General features: G+C 38.3%; 2 protein-coding genes across 5 annotated transcripts; both read right to left on the bottom strand.

The window, feature by feature from the left end:
- Positions 1-1805: 1805 nt before the first annotated feature.
- Positions 1806-3943, bottom strand: LOC113691492 (ABC transporter I family member 1). 4 transcript variants are annotated; one of them, XM_072053050.1, is made up of 3 exons: positions 3476-3943; positions 3288-3388; positions 1806-2846 (listed from the first exon to the last, which is right to left on the bottom strand). In XM_072053050.1, the coding sequence occupies exon 3, from the start codon at positions 2712-2714 to the stop codon at positions 2025-2027; it is 690 nt and encodes a 229-aa protein (XP_071909151.1). In that variant the 5' UTR covers positions 2715-2846; positions 3288-3388; positions 3476-3943; the 3' UTR covers positions 1806-2024. The 4 variants fall into 4 exon arrangements, with proteins under 4 accessions (XP_071909151.1, XP_071909152.1, XP_027065438.1 ...); XM_072053051.1 differs by having other exon boundaries at positions 3511-3943; XM_027209637.2 differs by lacking the exon at positions 3288-3388.
- A 1362-nt stretch (positions 3944-5305) lies between these two features.
- Positions 5306-16846, bottom strand: LOC113691491 (FIP1[V]-like protein). Its single transcript, XM_027209635.2, has 9 exons — positions 15627-16846; positions 13858-14102; positions 11636-11762; positions 11385-11453; positions 11123-11263; positions 10781-10882; positions 10332-10672; positions 8094-9768; positions 5306-6570 (listed from the first exon to the last, which is right to left on the bottom strand). The coding sequence occupies exons 1-9, from the start codon at positions 16668-16670 to the stop codon at positions 6010-6012; spliced, it is 4305 nt and encodes a 1434-aa protein (XP_027065436.2). The 5' UTR covers positions 16671-16846; the 3' UTR covers positions 5306-6009.
- Positions 16847-17451: the final 605 nt, after the last annotated feature.

Raw genomic sequence — 17451 nt, 5'->3', positions numbered from 1 at the left:
CTAAGAAGATTTATGATTCCAAAGCACTCAAAACTAGGGCTGTCAATGGGTCGGGTTTCGATCGAAATTCATTATTTCGGGCTCGGACCCGAATTACTATGCCGGATTCGGATCCGACTCGTTTATCCGACGGGTCTTTTATTCTATGTTCCGGATCCGGATCCGGCGGGTCCCGGATCCGGATCCGGATCCTGGTCTACCCGAACAAATTTATCAAAATTTATAATTTCTAATAAAAATGAGAAAAAAATATATTTGTAAACTAATTTCTAACTAATGCAAAGAAAAAACCAAATAAGAAAAGAAATCAAATTAACTTTATTAAAATACATCACCCTAATCAAATTATATTGATAAATATATATATTTTAAATTATTAATTCATTTATATCCGAATCCGGATCTAATACGGGTCGGAATACTATATTCCGTATCCGACCCGTTTTTTTGTTTGACAAAACGGATCTGGGAAATGGAATTAAATCCATACCCATACCCACAATAATTTCACGGATCCGCTCCGGATCCGGGTCTAGACCCGACCCGATGACAGGCCTACTCAAAACCAACTACAAACATGTGTCTTGCTGAGAATGCTGCAAGGACCATATTTCTTCTGTAACATTCCAACTATCATTATTGAGGACATTGAATCAAAATCAAAATTATAATACTCCCTCAGTTATGACATTGGGACGTTTTGTATTTTAGATTATTGAGTGAATAGCGACTAACCATAAAGCCAATAAGAGTTGCCACAGCTAGTAAAGATCGTTCGCCTTGTTCAAGAGAAGCTCGGGTTTGAGTTTCACTATCAGCAGTTTCCAATTGATAATCAATAAGAGAAGGCATCCCATGTATTACCGGACGCAAAATCTCCATTCAGAGCTTTTAACTTTTCTAGAATTAATGAAGTTGTGCGGCTAAAGTTTACCTATATCCACACATATATAATATAAAGGGTTCAATGTAAGAAAAATTTTACTGAATTCTTTTTCCGGAGTTGCAAATATCGATTCCAAAGAATTCAGTTCTTACAAGTAAATACTCAATACCCAAGTAGGCTTACAAAATTAATCATGATATGATCAAGTGCTTTCTGGGTCGTCTCAGACCTTACGATTGGTATTTATTCCCCAAATATTTGTAAATACACACAAAAGGTTTACTTGTTACTAATATAGTCTAACCTCTGTTCTCCTTTAGACCCCCTGTTTCACTCCGATAGTATTATGTCATATCAATGCAGAGGAAATGAATGCATTTTCATACTATTAAATCTTAAGTTAAGTAAGTGAAATAAGTGTAAATCCCATCATCTTTGACACGATGTAACTTTTAGTGCAAAATTGTGGAAGTACGGACATTGATTTCTAGTGCAACTGAGGCAAATATATTGAGGAACTAAAGATCCCATCTAACATTGAGGCACTAACAAATTCAGATTTTGCTCTGATGCGATACAAAATGGGAATGCTGGACATATCACCCAACAGCCCAACCTTCCCAGCGTTGTGGCGAGAGCGAGAATGAAGTACAGATTGCTGAAACTACTTATCCTCAACTTCCCAAGAATTAATTTGGTTTTCCTTGAGCACAGGCTCTGCAGCACAAGATTTCAAAGATGCTATTGCCATGATCACAAAGCCATATAGATTGAAGACTAAAATCATGCAACATGAACAACGAAATGTTGGATGAAGGCAACAAAAGTGTTGCATGATGGATTTCTGATTAGTCCATGCAAGGATGGTTATTTAGAGGCCATGCACCAAAGAATAGAACCAGAAACAAAAGAAAGACCGTTATAGAATAAGATGCCTCTGTCTCACTGTGTTTTCTTTAAATGAAAGATGCGGATGCCCTTTTAGCAAGCACAAACTCTGTACATAAATGTTAAACTTACAGTGACAATTAATGAAGAATCTTCATTTTATCTGAAGTCCTACTTGTGATTTTTGTTTGATCCATGACGTTTCTCCAATAAACCATTTCACATGTTTGGATTAGGAATATCAATATCCTCAATCTAATCCACCTCGATCAAGCATGTCTACTAAAGTCATCCTCCTTGGGAACCTTGGCGGCAATCTTAAGATCATTGCATCGTCAATCTTAATTGGCAGATGAGTGGCCACAATGACGATCCCTCCCTTCTTTCTGTGCTCTGCAATTATATATTCTAGCAATTTCACCCCATCATCGTCCAATGCCACGGAAGGCTCGTCAAGTAACCAAATTGGCCGATCAATTGCTAACAGCCTTGCTAGCTGCAGCCTTTTTCGTTGACCCATAGAAAGCATTCTTGCTTTCTCTTTTGCCAATCGTCCAAGTCCCATAAGCTCCAAAGCAGGCAGAGACCTTCCTTGCTTGCCTTCAAGAACTTCAAACCACTGAACATTGTCAAGGACGGTGAACTTATCTTTGATAGCATCTTTAAGAGAGAGCCAATTAAGCTGAAGCTTGTACTGATGGAAAACGCCAGATTCTGTGACGTCATGACCATTCCAGAGTATCTCACCTGCTGATGGTTTGGAAAATCCTGCTAACATGCGCAAGAAAGTAGTTTTGCCTGAGCCATTGGTGCCTGTCAGCACAAGTGCACCACCATCATGAACAGAAACATTTACATGACGAAGTATTTGCTGAGCATTTCGCATGCAAGAGACATTGTTCAGGAGAAGGCGAGGAAGCGGAGGCCTACGCAAGGACATTATAATCTGTAAAATACTCGGCCAATGTTCTTAGCAGTACCAAAAGTCCAGGATAATACGATGAATAAAGTTTCCCTTTCGCCAAAGCCAGTTATAAGAGCTGCAGGAGTTTAGATGTGCCAAAGAGATTTCCTGTCAATTTTGAAAACAAAATCACCACTAGGTTATAAAGACAACAATTACTTGATATTAGAATATTATGAATTAGACGAAGAAGTAGATTGAAATGCGTAAAATACAGACGTAGGACAGAAACACGGTCTGCAAAACTCTTCAAAATTTCTATTGCGTGCATTGATTTCCTAGTCAATATGATCAATGAACAATCTCAATTGAACTTAATGAACATTTAAGCCAAAGGACAACCGTAAAGGAAGTGCATATGGTAAAGTAGACTGATTAGCAAATTGATACAAATGATCAATGAACTGCCAGACTAAAAATTTACAGTCAGCAGTAGGTAATTACTACTCATTATTGACATCATCATTGACCCAACCAAAAAAAAAGAAAAAAGAGCTGGAATGAAGACCAAATAAGCTAAATAACTCGATCCCAGGCAGAGAACCCAACTATGAATACTCATCTTTCAAGCAGTCATTCTCACAAACACCTAATACGCATGTGACATTTCTATAACCCAGATACGTCACGGGGCGACTCTCCTGCAGTTGCTGAAAAGTTGGAGCAAAACTTCAAGATAAAGTAGAACTCAAACTTAATTACGAACAAACATAGAGGTGAGTATAGCTGCAAATTACGTGAGTGAATATTGGAAGTAAAAAACTGCTCTTACGGCTTCATCTGATATTGATGGATTGCCCAATGAAGAAATTTCCCGTGACCTCTATTAGCTGGGTTGATGCTGCTCCTTTATTCCCTGCACAAGTTAAATCAATGGGACGGCTCAAGAAAGTTTCAGATGCAAATGTTTCTGATCTTTTTTCGACTTCAGTTTCATCAGACAGAAGTCTTTTGGGCGGAATAGTATTTCAATCATCAAGAATCAAGTCAGTTTATGTAACATTTTTGGACTACGGGGCTAGCCAATCGAACCTATTTCAGCTATGTAGAAATCATAGGCTAAATTGCACGCATTTTAGATTAATCTATCTCCTAAACTCATGGAGTCCGTTACAAACCCTTCGTAAATCCAGTCATGACTAGGTAGGTAAGACGTAAGCTTATCGTTACTTCATAAATGTCCGACATCGTAAGTTAAGTTGTTAGGAATATATATATTAGTCAGATAGTGATGAGACTAAAAATCATATACTCTAAATTAGGAAAAAGCACCTAAGTTATTACTGTGCTTATTTCTGCACCAAAATCACCATTTGTTTTTCCGGTATTAATTTAGTCACTAGTCACTCAATTTATTAGTGTAGTTGCTAAGATTGGTCTTAATGACATGAGCATTCATTAATTTTTTTTTAAACAAAAAAATATGATTTTTCACATACACCACTAATAATTCTGATGCGCTGCACTAGGGTCAATATCAATATTATATCGCCAAATAGTGATAATGAGTCAAATCTTATCCACTCGGTTATAGACAAATTGTAAATAAAAAAAATATATCCCATCATTATTATTTGTAGCCAAGCCGTGTAGGTAGAATTTGCAATACCTTCCCTTTTTTTTCTGACGCGATAGACTATGATTGCAAACGAATCAAATCGCTCGCGAGCCGCTCAAATACGAGTTCAAGTCGAATTCAATCAATATCGAGTTCGACCGGATCAAGTCGAACTCAAATTCAAAGTTTGTTAGCTCGCGAGCGACTCGTGAGCTCGATTATATATTTTTTTATTTTAATAGTAAAATTACATATATATATTTAATATTTTATTATTTGTTAAGAAAAATAATTATTTTATTTATTTTAAAAAAATAAAATATTTATTTATTTTTTAAAATAAATTAATTATTTTTTAAAAATTTTTTAAGCTCAACTCAAATTTGAGTCTCGAGCTCGACATTTTGAATTCATCGAGTTCGATCTCAAGTTTGAACTTCGTAAAATTAATTTGAGACTCGACTCGATTAAGTCAAAATTGTACTCAACTCGACTTGTTTACACGTTTACAATAGACCTACACTTAATCTATACTAAGGGAAGAGGGACCCGAATAAGACTAATGAGAGATCGGAAAGGACTGAATCGCCATCGTCCCAGACGGATGTACGCCTGTTTAAAAAAACACTTAAAATAACAAGCCACATATAGTGGCAAATAGTGAAAGACAACGTTTAAACCGTTGACCTCCCACCCCACCAAATCTTACAAGCTATGGTGGTAGCCAACAGCTAATTTGCAATACCTTTCTCAAATATGTACTCAATGGTGAAGGGAAAAACTCGTTATTATTTCTAATGGTCGAATACTTTATATCCCACCACGGTAACCATCACATTTCCAAAATCTCACAGCTTGGCCGAATACTTTATACTCCCAAATCATAACTAAGAACTTGGTTTGGTTGCAGGAATCCAATTCAACCCTACGAATGTTGTGTTAACCACCTGGTCGGAGTTGATATTATATCTGCAGGCAAACCCCAAGTAAACAATGCTAAAAAGCGAACTGGTCTAAATATTGCATTCTATATTGCTTTTGACGATATGTTTGTCAGTCCATTAGAGGTCTCAGCACAATGAAGATGTATGAATCGCTATATAGCCTGTTGCCTTTGTGACTCAAAAAGGCTCTACATCTAGAATACATTGCAATCTAAAACAGGTAAAATCTAATCTCATTCAAATAACCTACGAGCTCCTACCTACAGGTTTCACGAAGACCCCGGCTCCATGTTCTGGCTGCGCAGTATCTCCCATTCCCTTACTATAATTTGAGGAAAGCAGCAAATGAAGAGCTTCTCCTCCAAAAGCACCGAGGCATCAGGCAATCCAGATCCGATCTTGGCATGGTCAGGAACATTAGGTGACCATGCAATACAAATAGCTACTAGTAATACACTAACTACAAACACTATCAAACTTTCTATTACCCAGCTTGCTGAGGTATGATGTCAACATTTATCAGTATATACATATACTTCAGATGACAATAACAGAAAGTTTAGAACTGAAATAGATGGCTGCCTGCAGCACATCACAAGGTCGTATCCTCTATGCTGAAAGGTACAGAACTCTGAATCAAAGAGGTACTCAAATCACATATGAAGGACATCTCCACGAGGGTGCCAAATTTAAAAATATGATAGCCAATGAGATATTTGCTCCACGAAGTGAACTGCTTTATCCACCTAAAATCAATGTCTTCTCGCAATTAATTGCCAGTCCACCTCCTTTTACGAGCTGGACGCTCTGCTTTAACTTCAAAATCTGCACGACTTTCACTTTGGGCAGACAACAAAGCTTCATTTTCCACCTTTTTGACTGTTGTGGCTTCTTTCTCACTCGGCATTGGAAGTTTGAAACGTTCACTTCGCTTCTTTAGTTTTTCCACAGTGTCCAAGTGTCTATCCTCTATGGGCTTCTTATCAGTGTTATTCGTCTCCAAACTGGCAGCATCTTTCTCATTACCTGAGGGGTGTTGCTTATCCTCCACTGGGTTAGAAGCTTCATCACGAAGTTTGCTGCCAATGGAAGGCCCGCCACTACCGTATGCCTCAGGCTGCTTCATCTTCACGGAAGATGAAGCCTTGCTGCTGATACTGAAATCCCTTTCCTTATGGCTGGTCCAGCGTTCTAGTTTGGAGCGTCCCCTCCTGGATTCCGACACTTCATCATCTGATGAAGCCTCTTCCCTATGCTTTTTAGATGGCGGAATATTCACATGGATCTCATTTTCACTTTTTCCCTGCTCAATTCTGCCTTTGAATCTCACCTGAGAAAGAGGAAAATCATAAATTTGAAGCTATACATACAGATACAAATACTTCCATGCATCTGTGTGATGTAACTTGACATGTACTTCCCATTTACTTGCCAGCATGATTCTGATCTGTGCGAGGGATATCCCACATGCTACAATCAATGGAGAAGGCTGCCTAGCCACAGATACATTATAGAATCGACACAAGCAGATCTTGCAAAAGAAGTATCCACATGGTGATGTTTTGGTCACAAAGAATTACTCTGACTAATATCGCGCTTATTCATTGGGATTAACTGGCTACCATTTTATAAGCTAGTCAAAGCAAATATTGCTATTTCCAGTTTGACAAATACAATGAAACCATACAAAGAGGCTGAAAGCTAGACACAATCCCTTCTACTAGAAGATCAAGAAGAATCTAGATGTGTACCATATTAATACTAGCCAAGCATTCTCAGAAGTGCTATCATGTTCAACAAGATATTACAGTCCAGCTATTTTTATTGCTATGCTAAGCTTTGCCTGAGTCAGCAATGCATAACAACTTGATCATAAAAGAAAAAAAAATCTGTTAGTCACCTTTTCCGATTCAAAGATTAAGGTATTGAAGGACATTCAAAATTGTTTTGACATCAGCAGTGCATCACAAGGAAATATATGGTACCATACACAGAAATTGCATGTTAAATGGTACATTGGAAATATCAGCTTTCCAGAAGCTTCTTTAGACAAAAATGGTTTGAAGGATTATACAAGTTTTACAAACATTGGCAGTCTCGCTTGGGATAACACACCCAGGGTTACTAATTTGCTAATTAAACTTAGAAAAGGTATGAAGTTACAGTTCTATGACCAAAAATTTAGAGATTTGCCTAGGGAGAAGAAAAACTAAAAATCATGAAAAAGTCAATTCTCATTGATGATATGCATACTGTGCCAGAGAACATGGAATAAAAGAAAAAATATTCGATTAAGTTTCAAGATAAGTGCTAAAGAAGTAGTTGATCAAAAGTAAACAAGGTCCTCACAGAGACCATAAGAGTAAAAGGATATATGAAAACAAATAGTCAACCAGGAAAGCGTAGACATCAAGACGCATCAAATGGTCGTCTAGCTATGGGCATGAGAAAGTTTAGAAAATCTCCACTTCATTAAGCAAAATCCAGTAGTAATGAAAAACTGAACGTGCATTCCTCCCATGATCAATTATTAGAGAATGGACGGCCAATGAATTTCCACTAAGTATCTCAAGTCCAAAAATGTTCATTTCATGTATTCAAGGTCAGCTTTGTCACAATATCCAGAACCATTCAGCACATAATCCTTGAAAATGAGATAAAAAAACCACTCAATCCCATCCAATCACAAAGGCAGGCAACAGGATTCGAAATCATCCCAAGGGGAAGTTGGTTAATGAAAGTCAGGCAGTAAATGGCCTAACTATACCTGCAAGGCTATTTAATCAATAATTCCCATCCCTTCAGAAAAACAGGAAGAAGAAAAAGAAAAGCCAGTTCAGAAATGTAACATACCATGTCGCTTGTCTGCGCACTGATTTCATCTTGATTCTTCCTAGAACGGGCCAAGGAATTCCGATCAACACTCTCAGTTTCCTTACCCTTCCTTGGATTTTCTCTGTGTTTTCTCTCATGCACCTTGTAGTTCTCAACATTGGCAGCCCGATCATCACGAGTGTTCATCCTCTCATGCCTTGCTCCTCTTCTCTCATCAGTATTGAGCTGGTTCCCATGTGCATAATACTCCTCACGACCCCTATGCTGTGAAAGACTCTCATTTTCAGCTCGATCCCTCCTGCTGATTAACTCACTCTGCCGCAATGCATCCTTTGAATGGTACTCCTTATCAGAACTTCTGCGGTCATCTTTGCCTCTAGATTGACTGCCCCATGTTTTCTCTTCAGTAGCTCGCCCACTCCTCATTCCAACCCGCAAGTCTTCTTTCTCCTTCTTTGATGGAATATCCTCATTCAATTGTTTAAGCCTATGCCATTCCTCTCGCTCTCGTTGCCTCTCGCCCCTTTCCCTCTGAAACAATCCCTCTTCTTTGTACCTAACACCATGTTGATCATCATCTCTCATTCTTACTTGGTCATCCCTCCTCCGGTGATCTAACACATCATCCCTTTCTCTCTTTCTACGACTGCTACTTTCTCGCTGAGCATGCAACATTTCTTCCTTTTCAGCATGCTCCCTCCTTAACTGTGCATCGTCTTTCCTTCTCTTGTTGTGAAGGTCATCTATTATTTCATTTCGACTTTTCACATTATCCTCCCTGTCTCTGTGCCTCAATCCCACATCTTTATCATAACCGCCTTTCCAATTCCCATTATCCAATTGTTTTCTCAGTTGATAATGTTCATCTTTTTCATTCCTTTCAATTTCTCGAACCTTACTGCGGTGTCTAGAATCAGTCTCATCCCTATGCTCCCTTTTTCTTGTGTCTTCAGCTCTAGGTCTCCTCCCATGCAAATCTTCTTCTCTGCGATGACGGGCTCCCTCAATACTATCCATATCCTTTCGCAGGTCTATATTCACAGATTTCCCTCGAGAAGGATGCGCAGAATAAGGATCCAACCCTTTGTGCTGATATAAATCTTCCCTCCCTTTCACTGAGGTGCGGTGTCTATCATTTTCTTGTCTATCATCACGAAGTTTCCTTCGGACACTGTCCTCGCTGCCCACAGTTGACCTTTTAAGATTACCCATGTGTTTTGAGCGCGCTCCTTGAACCTCTTCTTCTTCAACACTGTCCCGTAGCTTCCGGTAATTGCTACTTCCTGATTTTGCTTTACTATTTTCACTACTTCTTGCAGCTTTTGAGTCTTCATCCTCATCAATTTCTTGAGGCAGATGCTGTTCATCATTTGAACTCACTTTCTGTTTTTTCAAAGCATGGTTCCCTGTTTCATCTGTAAGTGAATCACTACTTGTTTTAGCATTCAAAGACGCATCCTTGTCAATCATGTCAGAGCCTATCTCAGTCAGGGCAACTTCATCATTCATAGCATCTTTAGGTTCACTATTTTGTTCACTAGCACCTCGAACAGCTAAAGGAGATGATGGAAGACTATGTTTGCCTTCTAAACTTTCAACTGAAGATTCTTTATTATCAGTTATTCGTTCTTCAGCAGTACAATCCTTATTGGCAATCATGGGGGAACTGTCACGTGCTCTCTCCTTTGTCCGCCTGGATTCACAAAAAGAAAATTACTGTCACTTAACAAGTCAATGATGATCATGAAGCCAAAACCTAAATGTAAGTCACAACTAATTTTTGTGTATAACATCAGCGACAGTTCATCACAAGAATGTTTGAAGAAAATTCATGTATAGTCTCCTACATTGTCAACAACTTAAAAAGTTGCACAGTTAGTTGTCCACTAACAGCCAAAACACAAAGCTGAAGCTTTTGTGGAAGGGAGCTGCAGCAAGCAAATTTAACTAACAAAAATGCTGGAGCAGACTTGTCATCAAGATGAGCTTCGTCCCTCTATGAATTTCATGATCATTAATCTCTAGTAAGCCATCATCCTTCTGCATACAGATAGGACCTACTAACCAAGTAACAAGCAAAGCTCTGGATTGAATCGGTCTACTATATAGACCGACAGTTAAAAATGTGATACAGCATAATAAGGAGAAAAATTTATCAAAATTTCAAATCCAATTAAGTGGTTTCACATGCTTATGCCATAAAAAGAGTTCAAGATAAAAATAAAAATGCACTGAATTTCCAGCAATTTTTCATACCTCTCCTCATGAGCAAAATCTCTACCAGGATAAACAGGGGTCTGTTCTCTAGAGTCAGGATGGGATGCTGACGGTGCTTCCGAAGAGAGAGGCAAATCGCCATTTCCTTCAGCCAAGTTATCGTGAACAGATTTCGAAATTGGCACTCTTCCGCCCACAACTTCCCTCCTGCGACTGCTGTGAGCATGTGGAACACGATCCACATCTTCAGTATCTTCTTTGGGAAGGTCTTCAAACTCATCACCATCCCTAAGATCCTCCCTCGAAGGATCATTGTCAGCTTGCTCTGTCATCTCATTTCCAGTGTTGGTATCATCATCAGCAGGGTCTTGACACACAATCTGTTAAGGAAGAAAATAGAAAAGAAACATCAATACATGAAAACTACATTACAATTGATACAAAAACGAAGGTTGAGTTAGACAGAATAGGAAGACCTGAAAACTTACCTCAATAATTACATCTAAATCACTAATCCGCGGTTTTCTAGTGTCAATAGACGGCAGACGTTCACCATAACCAGTTTCCACTTGTATTGCTCTTCCAGTTGGCTGGTGGCAGATTAAAAAGTAAATAATTAAATCAATTCAGTAGAGAGAATGAACTCTATAGGTGCATTTTCTTTTCTTGGTTATTTAATCTGTAAAATATTCCACAATCAGATGAGGTAGAGAAAGAAGTGATCCTAGCACCAAAAATTTAGCCTAGATGTAAAATAACAACATGAATTTTATAAAATGGTCAAAATGTTTCACGAGTAGCAAAGCAAAAGGTCTAAGAAAACTACATACCACGGGTGGTCGCACACGAGCATGTACTCTTCCTAAGTCATTTTGAACAGCATCTGGCTTCCCAACTTTCAAGCTTTCAGATGGAGTATCTTGAATACCAGCAGCTGCTGCAAGCTCAGGTGGAAGATCTGGATCATACTCCTGAACATAATACAAGAGGAAAAACAAATCAGATATAAAATACAATTTTCTTTCTCAACCACAAAAAATCTCATGCAAATATTCAGAATATTACATATCCAAATTTTAAAAGACTGTGTACCTGTTCTGTTCTCCCACTTTCATAAACACGAATTTTGCTTTGCATTGTTGTTTCAAGACGGAGTTGCTCCTGAAAATTAGCATTAATTTTTATTTTAAAATGTGCACACAATTTTTTATTACACTTTGTGCAGATCAGATTTTACCCAACAAGGAATTGATACACAATCACACAAAATTATAAAAGTAGAAGGATAAATCACAAGGTAAAATTCTTTTTAAGGCATGCAAAAAGCTGTTGGTGAAACCTACGAGCTGTTTGCAATAATCTTTCCAACTTTCCTCGATCAATCCAAAGTTGAAAAAATCTGTTATATCCACACCAGCATGTCTCCATGGTTTTTCCTCAAAACCATCAATGTCAACTTCAAATATGGTCCTGGTAATAAAACATAAGGTTAAAAGGCCAATTATAACAAACTTTAATTTAAAAAAAAAAACTTCACCATTACATGCACAGAAACAAATAGAAAACGGCAAAATCTTTGTCTAGAAATACTACTTGGCCGCCATGCACAACCAAAGGCAGATATCTTTTTAAAAAGCAAAACAGACATGTTAACAAACACCAAAACCAATTTATCATCGAGACAACCCAGAAACTCTGACCGGCAATGAAGTTTAAAGCAGCAAGCTTTTACAAGGAGGTAGAAATTTTTTCCTAAAGTGGGAGTATCTCTAACAAGGGATACTTACAAACTCAAATAAGAATTTCCACAAAGTTTTTGTCAAAAGGACAAAAAAGAGTTTTCAGTGCTTATTTACTTATTCACATTCACATACTAGCTCAAAGGGTCAACCTTTCACCGCATTACGGGATAATGAGTATTTTCAACGTGAAATGCTATAAGGCTTCACTTGCAGTCCAATGTTATGGCAGTCCAATGTTATGAAATTTGTGATCTTCCTCAATTAATAACCTTCTGTTACAGTGTAATGATCAAGCTTGCATATGTCAAGCTGTATCCTCGTCGAATTTGCATTCTTGCTCTCTGAGGTTTAAGGAAGTGTAATATACAACCCTCCTCATCTTTCTCAATCCCATACAAGTCTAATGCTAGATGTCAAACTTCTCCAATGGGATATTCTCCAGGTCAAGTAAAGATGATTACTGATCTTAATATCCAAACACAGGCATACTATCAGTGGTAATAGATGGTCTAGGATTAAAAACACTTCAAACATAATTCAACATGGCCCTCACAGAAATAAAAAAATTCTATCACTGGTTCATAAATACAAACTAGAGATGTACTTCCTCTGCTGCCTTTCTGTATCTCTCTCCCTTCTTCCCAATTTTTGCCCTTTCTTGTTTCCTTTATAGATATACATTACAAAGTTACTGTAAAAAAGTTTAATTTGACAGACAAGTTACAGAAGTGACCAAGACCAGAATGTACATGGCAGACAAGGAAGCACATATGATTAGACGACCTCACCATTTCCTTTATACGTTTGTACCAATCATGAGTAAAAGCCAAAGATGGAAGAGGCAACTCCGACTCGACACCTGTATAGAATCTAAGGGAAAGATTTAATGATTCGACAAGTTTGACTAGCATGACAGTAACCAAGTGTCTAAACTGATCCAAGAGTAAGAATCCCAAAACTACTGTTGACCTTCAACTTTTCACTTCTCCTAAAAGAATTAAGTCCCTTCTGTTTGACAAAAAAAATAAAAGAATTAAGTCCCTTCTACTTGCATTCTTGGTTATTTTGCTCATCTAAAATTAGAAGTATCTATTGTCTTTCTCAAATCAGCTAAACAGCAAAAATAAATCAATATTGATGCTAGAGACAATATAGCCTTGATATGGAGCTGGAGCTGCTAACCATGATGAATGCGCTATGGATATGATGCCAGAAATAGACCAATTTTATATCACTCTTCAAATTGAATTAGCAAAAGCAATGTCTCCTTGCATAATATGGATTCCAAACATTCATGATCTGGATGTGAATAAGTTGAATTACTTATCCCCTAGTCTATTAGTGAACAATCTCTCCAGGGATTGTGAAAGTCCCATACTTTACCTTAATATCCGCATCCCAAATGTGCATGAGATAATCAAATACATGCATAAACTTATCGACAATTAACAAAAGCTTAAGATTTCCACCAACCACTTGTTTTGGACTTTGTATGCATCGGAAAAGATGTTTGTATTAGAACATGCAAACATCTCCACCATGAAAGGCTACAAAAAGGCACTTCTACAGAAAAGCAACTAAGGCAGAAAAACAGGTCTTTAACTTGAGAAGATCAAAACATTTGCCTGCCAAATAACAGTTTTCGGCAGGTGAACATGAGAATGTCTTAACCCCAACCTTAACAGCTTTCAGCAGGTGGATGTAACAGTTTTAACTTCAAATCCATTCACCCCATGGACATTTTTTGTTTAAATTTTTGAGAAAATGAGCAAAATGCTTGTGATAGAATAGCACTACCAGTATCCTCATCAAAATAAACATACTTATGTGATGGAAGTGTAAACTCCAATCCACGTCCTGAAGCCCCACTTCCCCAAATAGGCATTCCATAGCCTGGATGAAAACCTTTCTGCATTGCTGGAGGACCCTTTACTCCAGTCGGTCGCCAATCACCTCTGCCACGTCCAGCACCAGGAACCATGCTCACAGGTGGACGAACTTGACCTGAAGTGCCCCCGGGACCCATAGCAGCTGCTCCAGGCATTGGTGACGCACCAGGTCTCACATACTACACGGTTTTCCAAAGAAAAGAACAGAAAAAGTATCAACAAATGGAGAATCAACATAAGAGCAAATCTTTAATATGACGCAAGCCTTTCAAACACATGCTCAATGATCTAAAAAAAAAATCAACTAAATATCGAAAACCTTTAGCTAAACATTCACAGTACTAAAATTACAAATTTTCACGTAGTTCGGATATCTTGCATTATTCGAAAATATCAACAGTATTTCAACTAATAAGGCTAATGAGTAGGATAGGAAAGGAAAAATTGAAGGGTTAGAGACCCTAAAAAAGGAACAGTTTGTGTCATGATAGAAGATGGCAATCTTGATAAATTATTATTAGTTGAAAATGAAAAGCATAAAGTACCAAGAAGCTAACAAATGACATGACTAATAACAAAGAGAAATCAATTAAAAGCAACATCATTTTGTCACAGCTGTGGAATAGCTTTAGTTAGAAGCATCTATTAACTAACATCTAAACGACACTTAAAAGGCCACCAGTGTAATTACTTCAGGTGAAAATGATATCCTCATACTAAAATCAATTCCATACCAAGAAAGTTTTGAAAAAAGATACGAAATATAATAACTACCAAAAGGGATTTTCTAAAACTTAAGGTAGCTAAATACTTGATGTAGATATTTTACAACATTTCTCATCAAACAACAATAACAGCCGGTTTCCAGCCAATAGTGAGTCGCAACGTGTAGGAAAATGTGTTTGCACCAGTGCAAGGGAAACTGCTAAATGCACCATTTGCTTTGTTTCCACAAGCAATAATCAGTTTAAGGTTCAAAAGGACAAAACTGGGTCGCTGGCGGTATGTTGCATGAAGTTGTATAACTTCTGTGTTGCAGCATGTCTAGATGCTCAATGCAAGCCACCCAGGCAAGGAAGGAAATTCACTCATAACCAGTTCTTGTAAAATGCCAGCTATCTTCTCAACACTTAACCCCCAAGGAGCAGTTTCAGAAGAAATTTTAGGAATGAGTGATAGCAGACAATTTTAGTTCAATCTTGACAGTGGTTATTCATTGAATTCTGCTACTCAAAACTTGGACAGACATACAGATTGACAACTTTTAGAAGACGCTTGGTGAATAAGGTTGTGTATGGTCACCGGAAACTCTCCTCGAAAGCACAAAGAGATTAGGATGGACTGAAACAAACTAGTTCCCTATGCGCCAGAAACAAGAAGCTACATGCTATTGCCACATTGGACATATGTTCATCGTCTGTAAAATTTAAAGCCACCAAATGAACAAGTAAGAAGCTAAGAATGAGTAAAAGCACTGGAGTATGAAATTGGTCACAAATCATACTAAATTTTATTACTGGAGATTTGAAACCAGTACAACAGTCAACCTCATTAACACATACGACAACCGCATTGATGAATTCTAATGTAACCAATTTCCAGAACTCTATACAACAATTACTAGCCAGTTTAGTACATTGCAAGTTCTCATCAAACAAGAGGGTGAAAGCACCAAACCCCAGGTGTGCGGCAACATCACTGACCTTGAACTGTGAATGGAACGGATGATGATACCCGTGACCGCTATACCCAATCTTCTGTGCCGCCACAGCTCCACCTCCTGCCCCATTTATTTTTGCAGCTTCACCTAATTCCTTTTTCTCCCCATCGCCACCAGCTCCCACTTCCTCCCCTCCCCAATCTTGCTCTTCCATCATCATTGGCTGATGGCTCGGGTCATCATTGTCTGCAACAATCACCAATGGCTCCCCATCTTCGTCATCCTCATCGTCGTCATCTTCATCCCCCATACCTCCTCCTCCTCCTCCCATCCTCTCCATCCCCATCGGCCCATGATTAGTATCATTCAACACGATTTGCAAGTCATCCTCGCTATCACTATCCCAATCATCATCATAATTAGCGTTGGCACGGCTTTCTACTCTGCCAGAAACTCCGGGAATCGACAGCCCCGGAATCATCGGGTCTCCCGTGCCAAAATTCTCAACATTTCCACTTCTATCCGTCAAATTTCCACCTTTAACAACGAAATTGTCGTCTTTTTCGTCCCTCTCTTCAACCATGACGTCAATATCAGCGTCGTCACCTAAGCCGGAACTCCCCCGAGCCCTTTCCGGCAATTTCGCATCTCCTTCCTTCGTCCCCAAAACCCTAGCTTGCGAATCCGATCCAGCCCCAGCTAAACCCCCCGAGCTGCCCTCCACTTGACCGGAAATCTTATTCAAATCAAAATTCGTCGGGTCAGGACGAGAATAGAATCCGGATTGCGACGAGGCTAGGGTTTGAATCTTTCCAGTAGAACTGGAATTCGCAGCTCGGAAAAATTTATCCTCATCATCATCGTCGTCGTCATCATCCTTATCTCTATTGACGTTTAGATCGATCGGACGGCCTTGATACGCCGTCGGTTTGGATGATTCTTTATTTTCACGCTGGAACTGAGGAGGAGGCGGAGCAGGTGGCTGCTGCTGCTGCTGCTGCTGCTGAGGTTGAGATTGAAACGACGTCGTTAGAGGCTTTAAGACGTCATCAGTATAGAGATCTCCGAACTCATCATCGTCTTCCATGAAGAAAGAGAACAACGCGAGTGCGTGTTTTTGAGTGTGTCTAGTGTGTGAGCCTCAATCAGAGAAATGGAGGGTTTTGAATCTCGTTCGGAGCCTCTTGGTAAGTACCAGTGCTACTACTTTTTTTTTTTTTTTTTTTTTTGTAGAGGCAACTTGTACTACTACTTCTCAAGACTGCAACTATATAATACAGTACTAGTATATGTATGGCCTAATAGGAGAAATCACAGCCAATTTTTGTTTCATGGCTGCAAGTTGCGGCGCATGGGACTAGAAAAATATTTACATGTAATTAACTCACAAAGAGCTTCATTAGGCACTTAAAAGGAGGGTAAAAAATGAAACATCAAATAGCTAAAAGCATTATAGCTAGTATTATTCTGATTTTTTGTTTTTTCAAATAATTTGCCACCCAAACACACTAGTTCATGGTCTAAAAGTTATTTTTTTTTTCCTTCTACGCTTGATCAATGCAAAGCTAATTATTCGTAAATGGAACATTAAAAATAATTTATCATTGCATGTTAAGTAAACCAATTATTTTACTTAGTAAATGAATGAGAAGAAAAGTTAATATTGGGTGTGTTTGGATACTAATTTTTTTAATATAATTTTGCATGCATCATAAATACGTTTTGCAATCACTTTTTTATATTATTAATCACTCTTTTATTTCATATACATTACATCACAAAAAAGTGATACGGTGATTATTCTAAATAATCTCCTAATCAAACAAATTTTTTTAACAATTTTTCTAACAGATGTTACAAGTGAAAAA

This window comes from Coffea arabica, chromosome 6c (assembly GCF_036785885.1).
Source record: "Coffea arabica cultivar ET-39 chromosome 6c, Coffea Arabica ET-39 HiFi, whole genome shotgun sequence".
Lineage (NCBI taxonomy): Eukaryota > Viridiplantae > Streptophyta > Magnoliopsida > Gentianales > Rubiaceae > Coffea > Coffea arabica.
The sequence above is the reverse complement of the archived record's forward strand: the minus strand, read 5'-3'. Positions and strand labels throughout refer to the sequence as shown.